This window comes from Lonchura striata, chromosome 2 (assembly GCF_046129695.1).
Source record: "Lonchura striata isolate bLonStr1 chromosome 2, bLonStr1.mat, whole genome shotgun sequence".
Classification (NCBI taxonomy): domain Eukaryota; kingdom Metazoa; phylum Chordata; class Aves; order Passeriformes; family Estrildidae; genus Lonchura; species Lonchura striata.
The window spans coordinates 467763-486171 of NC_134604.1; the positions used below are offsets into that span (position 1 = coordinate 467763).

General features: G+C 40.8%; 1 protein-coding gene across 2 annotated transcripts in view; it reads right to left on the reverse strand.

The window, feature by feature from the left end:
- Window positions 1-167: 167 nt before the first annotated feature.
- ABI3BP (ABI family member 3 binding protein) overlaps window positions 168-18409 on the reverse strand; it is a 113161-nt gene continuing 94919 nt past the window's right edge. The window contains exons 46-51 of one of the 2 annotated variants that reach the window (XM_077790913.1): window positions 17593-17704; window positions 9230-9309; window positions 7766-7795; window positions 6630-6791; window positions 2364-2477; window positions 168-369 (exon numbers count right to left, since the gene is read on the reverse strand). In XM_077790913.1, coding sequence (XP_077647039.1) covers window positions 254-369; window positions 2364-2477; window positions 6630-6791; window positions 7766-7795; window positions 9230-9309; window positions 17593-17704 — 614 coding nt within the window. In that variant the 3' untranslated portion in view covers window positions 168-253. The remainder of the gene's footprint in view (window positions 370-2363; window positions 2478-6629; window positions 6792-7765; window positions 7796-9229; window positions 9310-17592; window positions 17705-18409) is intronic. The other variant, XM_077790914.1, reaches the window with a different exon arrangement.

The following is an 18409-nucleotide window of genomic DNA, read 5'->3' on the forward strand; positions in this document are numbered from 1 at the left end:
CATACAAACCATACCTCAAGAATAGGGAGCCAGCTTCCCTATACATTACCCTACAACACGTCCCTAGCCTGTGTTTTTTTAATTCTAAACACAGATTTGTAACACTGGATAACTACAGTAAGCAGCCTACACTATTACACAATGAAGGCAGAATTGGCGTTCGACTGGCACAACCCCGCGGTGCCGGGCACCGCGAGCCTTGCCTGCTGCAGCCTGCGCCGGGCAGTCGGGCCTGTGCACACGTGGGTGCCACCTACCACTTGCCAGGTATCGACGTGCCACACTCGTACCAGCGCACGTAGTTAATCTGAGTCTCCCCGCCTATCTTCCCAAACTTGACCGGTTCCTGACGAACTGCCCTGAAAAATCCTGGAAAAGAGAACAGAGTTTTGCTCGCATGAAGCTCCCAGGACAGTACCGTGGTTTGGTTCCCTGAGAAGTCTACTAACAATTCAGCGAGCGGCTGAAATAGTCACCGAGCCATTAACCCACGTGCCACAAGCAGAGCTGCTTGCTGCCCCTACATCCGCTGGCACTCTGCAGTGTGCCAACCCAACTCGGAGCTAAAACGCCTGGGATGCAGTGCGGAGGTGAAGCTGCCTCCCCTGGAGATCCCAGCACCCTGCCGTGGGTGGGGCTGGCTGGGTACAGCCTGTGCCCTCTGTGACAGTGACAAACAGTGCCCACTGTGCAGCCTTGACACTGCAGTGAACCTCCTAAAACCCAGCCACTGGGGAAAGGTCACAGCATCTCCCCATCCCAGTCATCCTCCTGCTTTCACTCTGCTGCCTTTGAGACACACTTGCTTCCCATTTAAACAATTAACATGAGGTTACAAATTAAAGTGAGGAATTGGGCTCCATCCAACCTGACCATAAGGAATGCATATGTGGCTGGATCAGACACATGGACACACACACACACACACACACACACACACACACACACACACACACACTAAAAAAAAATACTGTTCTGCAGCTGAGAGACAGCATCAGACATGATTCTCTCACAGCACTTCAGGTCAAATATGTGTAGTTAATTCAGAAGTCAGCCTGCTGCAGCTAGAACAATTGGTCTGTTGGTCTGTTCTTTCCTTTGTTCAGTTCATTTGCTAGAAATACAAGCTACTGAAAAGGTGAGGTATTTGCTTTTTTTGTTGTTTATTTTAGCCTAAAAATGATCGTAGCTCATGAATTCACTCAAATCCAGCTGCCAAAATCAAACTGGTTATAAGTATCTTTTAAACTGTGGTAGCAAGGTTGTTAGGTAAAAGTTTTTTAAAATGTTCAAATATTTTTAAAAGTGTAAATCTGGTACAACTGAAAAGTTTGCTGTCCTGGCAATGCAAATTGGATTCTGACCACCTCTTACACAAAATATCTTTTCAAATGGGCAGCATTGACTGGGAAGGGAAAAGCAAAAACCTCTTTAGAAGAAATGCACAAAACACATAAACAAACACCCTTCAGACCTTCAATTACTTTGTTTTTTGGAAAAACTTGTGAAAGACTTAGGAACTTCACATTCATCTCCCACAGCTACCTCAATGCGTATCTGCACTCATGTGGGGTGTTTTGTAAGTGAAGCACAGGATGGTTTGGTCAGCACGCTGATATTGTACTGAAAACTGTTTTGCTGTTTTTCTCAGTAAAATGTTCCATGACACGCTCGGCACGCGTGCACGTACCAGTACAGCCTGAGCTCTTACCCCACAAGGAACAAAACACCTCAGCCTGGCACTGCTGCCAGCAGCAAGGCAGGAGTTCAGCTGACACGAGTACAAATTTCTTATACCTCAGCCTCAGCAATGGGTGAAAAAGAGCCAGGCAGGTCATGGCTGTGTTTAGCACATCCAGCCTCATGTCCACTTAGACCTGTCTGGAATTTCGGGCACACTTTTGCAATCAGTACACACAGAATTCCTGCAGCATGAATTATATTTTCCAGCCATAAATTTTCAATTTCTCATTTGTACCAAACAAGGTATTTAATGCCCAACTGATTATGCACTGTGCTTTAAATCAACCTTGCTAGTTTGAACACACCACTTAATGCCTCTCTGCAAACTCAAACTTGTGGCTGGGTTTAAGTATTTAATACCAACTGTGAATAATTTGTTGGCTGTTTTAAACAGGAGAGGGGCTGTTTGCTACCTAACAGAACCCAAGTCATAGCTGTTATAATAAGTCATCATCCACTGTCAGAGAACTTCTTGACCCTCTTCTGCCTCCTGGCAGCACCTTTCATTGCCCACCCCAGCAGTGGGGAAACAGAAGGAATATAGAAACAGGAATAGCAGGAAATAGAAACAAACAAAGGAATTGCCAAGGTTTGCTACAGAGACAGGTGCTGGGAGTTACCATCTTTGACTGGTAGATCTTCTTGCTGTCCCGTCCTTCCATCTAAGAATGAGTCTACAAATTGGCAGTGATCTTCTCCATGGCCCCTCTGGTCTCCTATGTTATAAAATTTTCCTGAAAGCAAAGAAGCAGCAGAGTTAGTGAAGAGTATTTCCAAAAACCACCAGAGGCAATGGGCTGTGCTCTTTCCTCTGTGGGGAAGCCAAGGTGAATGCTTTGATTCTTTTCCTCTCAGGACCTGTAGCTGTAATTTGAACATGACGTGCAGGCTCCAAGTGCTCATGGCTAAGGCAAAAGTGCCCGACTCTTGGCCAAAATCTATGCCTGGACATAATTCTTCCCTCTCCTTACATTTCATACAGTAAGGGAAATTCTGTTACTATCAAGAACATAATCAAAAAGCAAGTTTTGGTAGTGGTTTGAATGGAAGGCAGGTCTGGTTCCCTGTCAGGAAGCCCCCAGTACCTCCAGAGATGTTTTTATAGACCACCTCCTAACACAGCCAAGGCCTGTTGTATAAATCATCACATTTTTACAACATGTATGTGCAAGTGATGCCCCTTAACATGTAGATGACCTGGGATACTAAGTACTTATCCAGAGCATGGAGCGTGCCATGTATTTGCTTGCAGGATTGCTTAACAGGACACTTGACTGCAGCCGAGCAGAAATCGAGGTCCCAGGTGTCCCATGTAGCATGTGCTGACCTTACAGGCTGTGCTTATCTGCTAACAGGCACGGGGAAGGAGCTTTGACAGCTGCTTGCACTTGCTGATCCGATTTGCAAGACATTAGCAAAATTCAGTTCGGAAGATGGAAGAGAGCACGCTACCTTCTCTTCCCAAACCTGGGACGGAAACCTTTGATAAACTTAACCATTCTTTCTAACCGTCTTTCAGAGCACTTAGTTCTAGTATGGTCAACCTTTGGTTGAGATGTTGAAAGGAAAGCTGAGAGAATTTAGAAAAAGGCTCGGGATGCAGGTATAAGCTAGGCAGAAAGTCCAATTACTCATCAGATACCGGGTGTCCTGGAGCCTTGAATCCATGCTGGTCTGGCCATTTGGGAGGTGGTGGGGTGGGTTATAATACTGCTCCCAAAGAACAATTAATAAAAAAGCAGCCTATCAATAAACTCCAACGTTTTTGTGATATGAACAATACTTTTCCAAAACTTTTCACCTCCAGTTGATGGCCTCTGTGCATGTGGTTCTTCTGTAGCTTTACAAAATTATTTATTGCTATCTAGCTTTGGCTGCAAACATGTTTTTTTCCGTAGAACTGGTCAGAGGGAGTTCCTCTCAGCAAATTTTTGCTCTGAAATTAAGAACATTCAGGCTGCCCAAAAAAGCCTTTTTTTTTTTTTTTTTTTTTTTCCACAGCTGTTGAAGGTCACACACAGAATTTATTTTTTTCCTTCCCTCAATAAATACTTATTTTTAGGTGGCCTGCTTTTCTGGAATGCCTACAGTGACTGCTCTGGAGGACTGTTAAATGAGGTCAGCAGTGGATGCTGGTTTATGGAACAGTCCTGGCATGTGAAACGGAGATCAGTTTTTCTCCATAAGAGAGAGAATAAGCCAGATATTTTAATGGCTAGCACCAGAACAGTAACTTGCAGATACACACATATTCTTCTGGCCCACAGCTTAACCTATGCATAACTCAAACAATCGGTCTTCATGGATTAGCAGCATTCTCAGTGACTATTACATTCTTGCTGCCCAATTATTTCTGTAATAAAAGAACACACTTAAAACCTTTCAGCTAAGAAATAACTGGTTTTCTGTTTTGGGGACAGCAATTCTAACACAAAGTCAATTTTTTCCCCAGTGTTCCCTTGTGGGTGGCCTTACAATCTTAGATACAAACTTTGTTTTATACATTACAAATTCCACAGCACTAGAAGAATAAATTCATGCTAAAAACCAGCATGCAAAGATGCAGTTTCTGCCTGCCTTATGCAATGGCATTTGGACGGTGCAGCCGAGTTTTGAGGCAATTGCAGCGCTTCGGGAGCAAAGCTCTGGGGGATTTTCCAGTGTCAGCGGAGCTCTGAGCTCGGTGCGGCCCCGCACTGCCGGCACACGCGGTCCCACACACGGTGCCACACACGCACGCAGTCCTGCACACGGTGCCACACACACAGACAGTCCTGCACACGGTGCCACACACACACATGGTCCCACACATGGTGCCACACACACACACACATGGTCCCACATATGGTCCCACATGTGGTGCCACATACATACACGGTCCCACACACAGTCCCACACACACACGGTCCCACATGCAGTCCCACACACGGTCCCACACGTGGTCCCACACACACACGCAGTCCCACATGGTCCCACACACAGTCCCACACGCAGTCCACACATATGGTCCCACACGGTCCCAGATGCAGTCCCACACACAGTCCCACACACAGTCCCACACGCAGTCCCACACACACGGTCCCACACACGCGGTCCCACACGGTCCCACACGTGGTCCCACGCAGTCCCACACACAGTCCCACACGCAGTCCCACACGCGGTCCCACACGCAGTCCCACACGGTCCCACACGCGTGTGCTGGCCGTGCTGGCAGGGACACCGCCGTCCCGGGGCACACCGGAGCAGAGCTGGGCTTGGAGGGGAAGCTCCCGGCACGGGCCTCACCAAACACTCGCTGCTCTCAGTGTTGTGACTCCTGGCCAGCGCTGGTTCTGAGTGCAAGAACCAGGCTTAGCAAATATATGAACAGTGTGTGTCCCCCTCATCTTTCCAGCCAGGTTAGACCACCACCCTTCCAGCGGGAACAAAACAATCTAATGAAAATAGGAAAATGGGCTCCTGATCTTGAACTTTGCCGATCGGAGTTGCTTTCATTGCAGTGTTAATTCACTTGATTTAGGGCTAAAGTCTAGTCCCGCTAGATTGGCACTGCTATTTCCTCTGCTGGCTGGTTTTGGGACACATCATGCCTCACTGCCAGTGCTGTCATCTGATCAGAGCTGGTAAGTACAGCAACAGTTGCGTGAATGATACATCTGTTCAAAACATTCTCTTTTATTCACATAATCACTAAGATATTATTTACATATGGAGTATTGCACTTACTATTAATGACAAGGCTTTCTTTCCTTTTCTGCTCATCAGAGAATAGTGCTGAACGCAAGGCAGGGAAGCTTAAACTTATGGCAGGGTGGGCTGCCCTGCACATCCCTGCTCTTTTCCTTCCGTGCTCTCTCCACAGAGCCCAGAGCCCCGCTCCTGTGAGGGGCTGAGCTCAGAGATGGGGCAGCTTTAGGTTATGAAAGTGGATTCTTCCAGCCACAGTCTCTCCTAACTAATTCAATGTGATGTGCTGGACACACTCGCCTGGCTTGCTCTCAAAAGGCATTTCCCACACGTCTTTGTGCTCAGATGCCATGCTAATGCCATTGTCACAGAGCTGTCTGTGACAAGAGACTTCACACAGAAGGGAGCCAGGAGCCTGGGATGCATTATACGAAGTTAACATATTTCTTAATGTAGCTGATACAGCTTGCACATGCTGCATGAGGCACAAAGATCTCTTATCAACTGACTGAAAAACACTTCTCACAGGCTGTTTCCCCAGCATGTGTCACCTGATTCAGGTCTTAATCACACTCAGCTGGTCTTAAAACACCAAACAAAATTTCAGAATGCAAGGCCAGGAAGTTTCCCTTAGTAATAAAATATGATAACAAAAAGGTGAGGGAAAAAGGTCATAAACAAAAATGGGGAATGTGAAAACAAAACAAAAATGAGCAGGCAAGTAAAACCTGTTGACTAGAGTTAGTCATATATTTATAAGCCTCCCAGTAATGAAGTCACCAGATGTTTACTGAAAGGACTGGGAATGACAAGTGTAATCCTGGTATAAAATGAGTTCTACATCCTCCAATTAATAATTATTCCAGGCTACTCTTTAAACACCAATTTGGCTGTTTTACAATATATGGTATTCACTCTGATCTTTATCAGTTTTCTGTATGATCCCCAGTATATGAATAGGTACTTAAAATCAGATGATCACTGCAGAGAGGTTCCTTTGGAGTCTGAAAACTCTGTATCAAACATATCAGTGGTTACTGAGCACAAGCAGATTACTGTTTATGATTAGTCCGTGGACTAAATTAAACAAATCTGATCACACTTCACCAGAGCTCATCTTGTTAAACATCCTATTTTGGAAACCATAATATATTTCACGGATATATAATATGGACAGCACTGATTTGAATGTTTCTTACCTGTAAGTGAATCACTGAGGTATATCTTGTATCTCAAAGAATTGCACAGCTGCACACCCACAAACTTCTTGTACCAAGTCCTCTTTACGTATTGTTTGCCTTTGCATTCTGAGTATGAGTCTGAATTGAATGGGATTTCAGTCCAGATAGCATCTTTCCCCACTGCAGGAGAGGAAAAAGGAGGCTGAAGTATGATGCTGCATACAAAATTACACACGACAAATGCATTTGAATTGCTAGAACTGGAAACCTTGATGAAGCAGAATGTACCATGACACCTGCATTTTGAACATGAGAAATATTTCAGGGAAGCACCAAAGTATGCAGATAGAATTGGTGCTGTGACCTCCTCCTGCTGTCCTCTGGTGCAGGTTTGGAATAGGTTCATTCTAGGACCTTGTTAGGGGACAATGTTTGTATTGGAAATACTCTCATTTATGAAGTGTGTGATACAGTCACCATTCTTCAGTGCGTTCAAGCCAAGACAATCAACTTGCAGCAAACTGTGATCTGACAAAAATACATATAAAAATGAAGTGTCATTAATTATGTGGAGAAAAATGGTCCCAACAGTGTTTGTCAAAGTGAAAGTGATGACTATTACAAAAAACAGCCCAATTTGCTTGAATGATCTCAGCTCTTCTTCAAAAGCTCAGTCCACCTTCCATCAAGGACAGGAAGAGTCTTGTAAGTGGCCTAAAGCAGAGCTAGATCAAGCCTTCTGAGGCAGAAAATCTTCCTAAAACACAAAGACAGATAAATAGAATCCTCCCAGTTGTGCCTCTGTTAACTCACTTAAAAACTTTGGAGTAGCTTATTAATTTTGCAGAGCTTTCTTTACTTTAATGACAAGGTTGAGCAAATATGAGGCTGTCCTTTGCTCATTTGTGTACATTGGTTTGAAGCCATCCCAGCTGCCATGGGAGTTCCACATCATGTTGATTGCCTTATGCCCAGGTAAACAAACAGCCTTGAATTCCTTAGCAGGGGCAGGGTGGAAGGAGTGAAGTTGTGTGTGAAGCTGTGTGATTCTGTAACTCATCCAGCTGTGCAGCAGAGCCGCCCTCCTCGTAAAATTCTGCTATCTCATTTCTGAAAAAAAACCTGCTGATCTGATTTATACATAAAACACTTACTTGAAATTGGCTCACTCACTCTTGGGTCCGCTGGGGGAAGAAAACAAACATTCAATCAGACACTGTAAAATGAACATTTCCAATAATTCTATGGAAAAGCATTGGTAAGTGATTTTTTTACAGCTGACGTAAGCTGTAATTTGTGAAACAGAAAGAGTTTTGGAAGCAAAGTTAACTTTTGTATTAAATTAAATTAGAAGAAATATATTTCTTGTGTGAAACTCCAGTATCAATGATCTTTTAATAATTTTACTTATGGGACAAAACCAGCCAAGCAGAGTTCTAGTAAAAACAAGAGTTTAAACCAGTAACCAACAACACCTAATTGTGCTGTGTGCTATTAAAATTTCAATTTCAAAACCTAAATAATAAAAAGGGCACATCTGTAATACTGGCCACAAAAAAACTTGGCTTTGAAAGACCAAATGTGAGAAATGGATGCGTGCAATTAAGAAAAAACAAAACTGAATGTTTAATTTGTCCAAACTAAATAGGAGACAGAACATAAGCCTTGTCATTCATGAATACTGCACTTGGCACAAACAATTTTTTTTCACTTACAACAATCTAGAATTACAAAGAGTGTATTCAGAGTTTTTAAATATGTGTGGCATAGTCTGCACTCCTCCCTGAGTAATCCTTTGCTCAGCCAAAACTCTCATCCATCAGTGACAGCACTAGTTGAGGACTATTAAATTATTACACCTGGCTCAAAACACAGATTGAGAAAGTCCTTTTGAAAAGGCTAAGTCCATTTTGTGTTTTGTGTGGTCTTTCAGTACTACCAAGCAATAAACGCTTCTGCACAAAAGATGGTATCTTGCTTGCCTAAAGTCAACAAGTCAGCAAGAATAGGGAAAGCAAAAGTTCTCTGGTTCTCACCTCTGAGTCAGAGAGAACTTGACTTGGGAACCAACCAGTGGCAAAACCAGGTTTGTATGCACCTCTTTAACAGTTTCACTGGAGAGTAAACAGGGTGGAAGGGGACCTACTGGGACACTGACTTTTCACAACAGCTCTTTCTCAATCCTTATTTCAGCCAAACAACATCACTGTTTTACAGCAGCCTTATTGAACAGGTAGCAAAAACACCTATGAACACACCATCCCAAAAAAACCCTGATGTTCCCCATCCAGAAGCTGCTAATGAGTTGGATAGATGCAAAAAGGTCAGGAATATAAATCTTAAATGACTGAGCCTTCTCTAAGGATGAAGTAATTTTCTTTGCAATGAATACCAGACAAAGTTCCTCTGTTTTTTCTCTTGCAGTCTGCCCATCTTACATCCTCACACAGCACAGTTCTGATCCCAGGCTGACTTTCCAGGCATGGTGGTAAAAAGCCAATCAGGAGAAGTAAAGAGCAAGACTGAATGCACAAAGTGAAGTGAGAGCCTTTCATGCATCCCACAAACATGGGTACTGAAGGTGCTGTAAATGGTGGTCTGATCTCTGAAATTCTTACCCGATTCAGTACTGAATGCCACAACATTGCTACTTGGACCTTCACCAAGGGGGTTCCTGGGCTTCACATGGAATTCATAACTGGGGAATAAAATAGAAGAGATGAACATTTTGCAAACTAAGCATTCTTGAATACTCTGGAGCAGGCAAGCAACACACATTGGTGCTACTCCCCTTCTGGAGAACATAAAAGCCCAATTTCTTGCCACAAAACCATGGAGACATCTTTTGTCTTAATTGTGTAGGACTGGAACTGAACACAAAATTAACCAGTCCTTTTGATGATTCTTTGCACACATACTATTAATATTTTATTTAATTCAACACTGACTTGTCTGTCTCCTCTACACAGTAGTTTCAGTTCTGGCCAAGGGAGCAAGGTTAGATTAGGTCTGAGGCAACCTGATAAGCAGAGACTGAGTAAAGGACATTGCTATTTATTTGTACTTTTTGCTGTTTTAAGAACACAAATCTCCAATTCAATGCCTGTCAGGCCCACCCACAATGACAGACAGGGAAACAGAGGACAAGTCTTCCAGGACAGGAGCTCGGCCAAGGCAAAGATCCAATTGCTTGAACGTATGTTAAAAATAAGTATATGAAGCAAAGACACTGTGCAGAGTCTCTTCTGCATGTGTTTTTACTGATGTGGCACAACACTGGTCTGTGCTGTAGTTATCTATCTCCTGATCCATTTTCATCACTGTGTTGGGAACCAAACGCATTGCTGTGAAAATAACACAACTGAAGAAAAAAAATCCAAGCCAGCCTCCTCTTCTTAAGCCTCCCCCACCCTTCAGTGCTTGATTAACAGTGGAAGTGCCACATACAGTGGGACTTGGGAACTTGAACAGAGATTCATCAGTGACAGGCAGCCACAGGACACGAGTCAAAGGGACTGTAGGTCTGCAAAATGGGCCCCAAATTAGAGGCACTTTTGCTGTAAACACATAAAAAAATGGGAGTCTCAGAAGTGGGCAACTAAACATCCAGCTCTTGACTGGAGAAGGATCATTTACCCATGATAATTTTGGTGGCTCACGACTGAAGCACAGCATTGTAATGTATTGCTGAAACATTTCCAAACAGCAATTTTCTAAAGAAAGAAAACTCCTATACCACACTCTGCACAGTTGGAAATTTGTAAACTCCATTTGCAATTCCCCAGAAGAATAATTCAATCCAAACTTTGGATTACCTCTCATTCCTCCTTGGCTCCTGCAAAACCTGAGCTAATTAACCTCAGTGGAGTATTCATGCAGTACCCAGCAACTGTTTTCCATCCACTGTACTTCTAAGACAATGTTTAACTTTAAAATTGCTTGCTTGAGCAATTGCCTTTATTTCTAGGGATTTATTTTCTTTTTGAGGGAAATATTTATATAGACTAGCATGCTGAACGGATGAATTGTGGAAATTCATAGATATTGCTAAGAGAAACACAGTCTTCTTTTGAGCTGAAAAAGTCTATTTGGAGAAATCTTGACATTTATTTAAACATGTTGAAAGAGCATTTGGAACTACCTATATTACCCGCAGTAGGAGGGAGACATTAACTAAATAATCAATTTAAGAAATTTATAAATCTTCATTCTCAACTTCAAACTGCTTAAGCAAAGACATGCTTTAAAAAATAGGACCTGAGTAGTTAGTATTCACATTGGCCATGTGGTACAGTAACTTTTTTGGTCAAGAAGTGTTCTCATCTGGTAGGAAATGTCATAAATGTCCTAGGGGGACGTTATGGTGTTTGTATCCCCAGTCGTGTCTTCTGTTTTTGTTTGATATCATGTTCTGTGCTTTCAGAACTGACTCTGAAAGTGAATTTTGTTTTGTCTTGTTAGCAGCCAATATCAGTTCTCTTGTTAGAGAACTGTAGCAAAAGTGTTGGAGATTCTTTCTGAAGAATCACTGAGGCATGAACAAAGATTTCCTAATATATTGGGGGGTTTTTAAAGTAATAGCTAGATGATACATTTTCAAAAATGCAGAAATTAATTCACACCTAGATATAAAAGACTGCAAAGAAATTTTCCTGCTTCCTTTACAGGAGGAACACTTGATCTAAAGCTATTATTGTAATAGTGATCATCCAGATGGAATGTTCTATTGCATTATGGGCAGTTTATGGTTTGACCTTATGGGTGATCATAATCTGGGTTTGTCCCTTTGTATGCACTTTACTGATTTTTGAACAAATATATTGTTCTCAATAGTTGATATACCCTACTTTGGGCTGCATCAGGCAACATTCTTCATAGGAATCAGTACTGTTCCCAAAAATCTTTATGGACTTGGACTCACCAATTCTCTAATTCCAAAAAGACAAAAACAAGAACTGAAGGTTATTTTCCAAGCTGTTTTTCAAATTGTGGTTTAGAGATCACTAGGTTCTCTGCAAAAGACCAAACCACAGCTTGGAAAATTAAGGCAAAATTTAAATAAAGAACTAAAATCTACAGATAGAGATTTCAGCTTATGTCAACATATAAAGAAAATTGGAGAGAAGAAAAATAATAAAGAAATGTCCAAAGTTTGGCTCAGTCAATTAGGGAAGCTTCTTATTAAAAATATTAAAAGGAAATTTTAGATATTAAAATACATGCAATTCTACAGTTCTGTGGTATGTGTTTTTACAAGCATCACAGGCTCCTTTCCTCTGCCAATTTCAATCCTAAAACAATACCACAGTACAAAAATAACAAACTTTTGGAGATGAAGAGAATTAGCCAGTTGACAGAACATTGAAAAGGAGAGGAAGGGAATGTCGGACTGGGATCACAATATGGCATAGTTTATTGTACTTTTAAAGCTATACTGTGGCTGTTTTAACAGGAGACAATCTAAAGTCTTCCTTTTTTTGTGTCAGGCGATAGATCTGAAAAATATACTTAAAATGGTGAAAAGGCTACAAAAGGTACCATCTGTTATGCACTCCTACAGAAGCCACAAAGAAGGGGAAAAATGCTTAGAGTTTCAAGGAGAATGCATGGCAAAATTAATAGAATCCAGTCTGCTGCTTATTCAGATTTACCTAATGAGAATCTGGAGTCTATATTCCACTTTATATCTGCCTCCCTAATACACTAAAAACTCTGCCGTCCTATGCACACCTTTAACATCTGTAAGACTGCTATCCTACAAACTTTTGGAGACCAGGTCTTCCAAATTCTCCCAAACTGTGTAAGACAATAAAAGTCCTTGTGCAGATTAAATGGACTTAACTTACAGTAATTACTACTTGGAGTGTATTTTTCCAGCACAGGAAATCACTATACCACATGGAACTCTGGCAAATGCAGCTGCTCCTGCATTTTTCAAATCATGCAGAAGGAGAAGATTGAAGATTGCAGAACTGAAAATAGGTGAAGAGAGATTTTCACCATAACAGGAGAACTGGAGCAGCTGAGGACAGTCCTGGGACTTCAGGTCTATTTCTGGGGAGATGCTGGGCTGGGATAGCAGTGTGACCATGGGAGAGAGAAAGAGAGAGAGAGAAAAAGAAACAGAAAGAGAAGAGAAGAGAGAGAAAGAAAGAGAGAAAGAGAGAAAGAGAGAAAGAGAGAAAGAGAGAAAGAGAGAAAGAGAGAAAACAAACAAACTGCTATGTTTTTTGAGGGCTCTTTCTCCTAACACAGTTGGAGGAAGGGCTAAGAGAAATGGGAAATGTTTATCCATGAACCCTGATAGCAACAGCAATTTACTACAGTATCTGTTAGTTTTTTAATAAAAGAAATAGAAACCTCCAGCATTTTTCTGCCACTTTCTGAATTTTGCTGCATTGAAGCTTTCTTTGTAGTTTCTATCTCTTGAGCCTTGATGTTAACAAAAGCCAAACTCTCTGCATTGATAGAAATTTTCTTGGGTTTTTCCTTGTATGTGATTAGAACATTAGAGTACTAACTACAATACAAAACCATATTAGATAAAGGTGATAACAGTGTTAGGACACAACTGAACCCAAAAGTCCAACAGAAACAACTCAAGACATTTTTAAAAAGGAGAGAGTGTATTTGAAATCACCAAAATAATTAATGGGGAAGCAGATCAGTACCTACTGGAAAGCTATACAAAACTGTGGAATGCAAGCATCACAGGCTTTTTGTTTCTTATTAATTCTCTTTTTCTGCAGCAGTAGGCTGGTGGGACACATCCTCCAATGGTTACTCAAACTACCCCAGAGCTATTTGTGACAAGTCTTAATATTTGGCTTAACTACCTTCCAATTACTGCCATCACAACATGCATGAGAACAGTTTTCAGCAGTCTTCAGGCTCTTTTTTGAAGGCTTGTATAGAAATTTGGGCTGTAGAACTTCCTGGTCTGTGCTATGGGCTACACTGCCCTTAAGCAAACCACTAGAATGAAAGAGATAATGTACACTGACTGAAAAAAAGGGTTCCAAGATACAGAAATAAAAACTACATATTCTGGCAGAGAAACCAGCAGAAATAACAAAAAATCTCATTGGAAGAAAAACCCAAACAACATCTGCATTTAATATTTTTGGCTAGGAAAGTCCATGAAAAAACTACAGGTCAGTGAAACCAATTTTTTTCCAAGGAGAATATGCAGAGGAGCACCATTATTACTACACAAGACATGGAATTAAGACAACAAAAACCACAGTAAGCCCATTTCTCATTCAGGCCTCTCAATGTTTATAGCAAACAGGCAGCTCAAGGAAAAAAAATACTGAAAATTGTGGATAACAACCTTATCTTGGCTCACATATGGAAGATCTTCCTTGACTATTAATATAGGAGAAGTTACTGCAATGCTTTCTTATGAAATTTTAATATACAACAAGGAAAAAGCAGAGTCCTGGGTATGCTACTGGGAGTTCCAATGTGAGCAGCCTTTTAAGGAAACTCAGAAACATGAGACCTGTATGAAAATTTAGATAGAATATTGCAGGTCTCATCCCTCAAATGGCTGCTTGGAAGTTAGACTGTAACTACTTTGACCAAAACCATCAGTCTTGCAGCTTGACTCTCTTCCAAGTGGAATAAACACTGCATTTCTCACTGTAAGAATCACAGAATTTCCATGTGGAGGATGAAAAATTGTTAGTTCATATTAGTGCATTTGTTTCTCTCATTTTTCTTTGCTAAGACAGAAATGATATTTGCATTAACACACAAAGCCACTCTGCCTGCATTAAAGAAACTGGAGGAAACTGAGATCTGCAAGCCCAGAAACTGCCCCTAAAGTCCAATCTGACAGTAAGACGTGTTGTGAGACACCTCTGAAGGTGACCTGCTCTAAGCCCCTTTTCATGACAGGGGTTTAGTTCCTTTGAGCTCAGGGTTCACCAACTACAGTAGGGACATAGCTGGCTATGTTCAGACTAACCAGGAGAAAGAAGAATAAATGGAATTTGGTTGTTACAATCTTTTCATTAACAGAAAAATAAAGATGGCAAAAACTGCAGAAAGTTTGGTGTGTGCTTTAGTGTGATACTGAACAGGGGGTTGAGTGAAATGTGACCTGGACCTACTCTGAAGTCCTTGGAAATAATGTGAAGGGTAGCAGAAGCTGACTGCAGTCATAATCAACACTGTATATGTGAATATTAGATCACAGAAGCACATCAAAAAGAGAAATGTTTAAGCAGAAGACATTCATAAAAGAAGAGGAAGTTTTCTTCAGGCACTAGTTATATCCAGTGAGCTGTCTGTATAAGGAAGATGCATATCATTATCTAGCTCACATAGCATACCAACACCACATACTTTGAGATATTTCAGGTAAAGATTACAGATATTTTAAAGATATTTCAGGTAAAGATTACAACCAGAAGTAAATCTGATTAAATTAAACAGAATTCTAGACTGAAGCCAATCAGTAGTTTACTGACAGCAAGAATACCAATTTCAAGAACTCTGACTGACCAAATAATGGATATCAAATTTGATCTTTCTGGATTATTTAAACTATCAGAATTCTTCTAAGATCTGAAATCCTGCAATCACCATATTTGGCAATTGTCTTGGTGAAAAAGAGGATAAAATATTTGTCCTATAAGGAAAAATCTTTTAAATTAATGTGTGGTTGTCAACAGTGAGGCATGCTTTACTGTAGGAAAATGGCACAGATATGGTATGTCTTTCCTTGGGCAAAAAACATATGGATCTCAGCATTCCAATGAAATCACTTTGTACAGGAGGCTCTAAAACATTTTTTAAGACAAAACCCTCAAACAACCCATTGCATTAGAAAGCAGCTGACTGTGCTCCACCTTTATTTCAAGGGTCTATGTCCTCAGTCAGAAGTTTTTCAAATCTCTATTTTACCTTCATCTCAGAGTATCAGCCTTGCAGTAAAGTCACCAGGAACACATAAAGGTGGCATATATAAGACAGAGGGGCATCAAACTTCCATAATATACGCAACTTAATTTGTTTAAAATGAACCTTCACAAGTTGTGGTACACTTATGAAAGTCCATTTTCATTTCCACCTCCAAATTATCATGGTAGGAGTCTGCTAAAATCAAATACTTGATAACTGTAAAGTCTGAACTCTTTTTTCAGCCAGTGCATTTTTTCTGGATCTAGTCACTTTTCAGACAGCTAAATGGACACTCAGGAACTACACCATAATCCTCATCCCACGGAATCTCTGGGTTTGTACTTACTGACAGCTGCAGTTGCACATTGAATTTTTGATGGGTGACTGTAAAAGCCTCTTTGTTGCCTCCCTAACACTGTCCAAATTCCTGAAATATTTAAAGTCTGGCCATTATCTCCTAATGACAGATTCTCAAACCTTTTAATGCCTTTTTGGGAAGTCTTTGTTTCAGTCTGTCTGCTTTAGGTTCCTGAGCTGTCTTTAGCTCTGAATGCACTGGACCTTCAGCACAGGGGGTTCACACAAGCCTCACTGTGAGATTTGGGAAAGATGGAAAAATTAGGGTCTCTAATTCAGCTTGTCAGCTCTCCTAAGTGTTCCCAGGCCAAGAGGTTCTTCAGCCAGTGCTTTTTTTCTGGATCCAGTTAATCCACCTTCTGTTACTGAGCATCTCTCTTTACATATATTGCTGGAAGTTTTGCAAGTGCTGATCACTTGTGGGAGGGATTTCTATTTCTCTTCCAAGTTTCTTTTCCAGCTCTACCTTTTTTACAGCTCTTCCCTTTGAGGCTAGTTATGGAAAAGTTTCCTTCCCAGCCTTAACGTATTTCTTGATGAATTTTTAAACATACCAGGGACTCTGTTAATAAATATTGAGCTGTGTTTAATTTTTGCTCTTCCTCCCATTTACAGTCAGTTTTATCCACAAGCCCATTTCCTTTATCTAATGAGCAGCTCCTGATAGAAGACTTTTATTATGGACATGTGATGTTTCTTGGCAGAACAGATACTGTCTACACGATGCCACCTGTCTTAACCACATTTTTGTTTTCCCTCAGTTTAGCGTGCAGGCAAGCCTGGATTTAAGTGGTAACAGCACCTTCCTGCACTTCTGCCAAAGCTCTCAAGGTATCCTCAAAATTAGGAAATGCACATTTTGCTTGGAATGGGAGTTTTGTTGAACAAAGCCGCTCTGAGGATTTACATCCTTAAATCTGGTGAGCCCTGGGGGACAGGCACCACTGCAGTTTGTATCAAAGGTTTTCAGTTTTGGGCAGTGGCCTCTGGGTTCAGAAAGGCTTTCACTGCCTTTCCTTTTTGAGGCTGGGCTTGGTGAATGGTAGCTGCCCCCTGCTCAGGAACAGTTATCCCTTTGTATCTTAGATTGTCTAAAACAGAAATATCCACTCACCAAGCCAAATGGACGGTCTTGCAGGAAAAACCCCAAGTGTCACTCATTAACTTTCTGATCAATTAACAAACAATGTAACAAAAGACAATGGGTTTTCTTCTCTGCTCTGAATTTTACTATAAAAAGTAGAATACTTTTTAATGAGATTTGATATTTAAAGATAGATCATGCATAAGCATAAGCATTGAACTAGTTGCATGAGAGGCACATTGTGATCTGGAATTCACTTACTCATTTTTAATTTGCCAGCTCTTTTAGATGCTGAAACAAACGTACATATTCAGGACAAACGTGTTTTCCTCTCCACAGTAATTTTCTTACTTTTGACAAGTAGTCTTTCTGATACAACAGGTCACTTCTGCAGCTTGTCCAGACCACAAACACTCTTGGAAATTTCCTAAAGATTCCTCAAATATGTTTTATCTGTTAACTTACAAGAAAGATAACCAAACCATACTTTTTTTTCTTTTTTTTTTTTCCTATCAAAACAGGACTAAAACTGATTTGGTCTTATTTCCATAGGTATTACCATTTGATGTGGCAGACAGCTGAGAGTCTAAATTAGTTGGATTAACCTAGAAAATTATATTTTTTAGCTACCTTGTGTCAGGTTTTAGGTTTTCCACAGTAGAATGGGTTTGATTTGTAGTGATAATTGATTTCTCCTTTTCACCATCACTTCCTCCATTTTCAGTTGACACAACCTCATACTCTGGAAAATTACAGTAAAGAAAAATTAGATCAAGTAACATATCTTACTTGAACTTCTTAAATACAACAAGATAGTGAATGAGTATGCAATTTTACAGGGATGCAACCTCTCTGCCTTTTGCCAGCCTGAAGTCAACATACAGTTTGGACTTTTGAATTCATTCAAGTTGGAAAAGAAAAAGCAGGAAATGACTGAGCATGCAAATATGTGCATGCACACACAGACAGACACCAAAAACTACTGGCTGCATCCAGTGCCTGCTTGTTACCCAGTGCACAAAGCAACAAACTGCCCTTTATTTCTGTGGCAACACAAAGGAGCAAGGTGTGAGCAGAATGGTCTTGGTTCCTGACATCTGCAGTTTTTATGAAAACAAAGAGGTGAGTGTGATCACTGTTTTGGTTGTTATTTGTCAGACCTTTCCATTATACATTGGTTTTGGTCGTACCCAATAAAACCCATTGTACACAGTTAAAGTCAGGCAAAGTAAGGATTCAAAAAGCAAAATGATGCAAGAAATTATGTTTTCTGTTTCCACCTTTCTATCTGAGACAGTGCATTTATTTAAAAAAAGAGATGTGATGCTTAAATAAGATGATTGGAAAAACATGCATAAACTACAGAAATAGAAAGAGATGACAGCAAAATTGGTTTAAGCCTGTCTAAACAAGTAATGTACTGGTGCCAATATGAAGCAATCGCTGT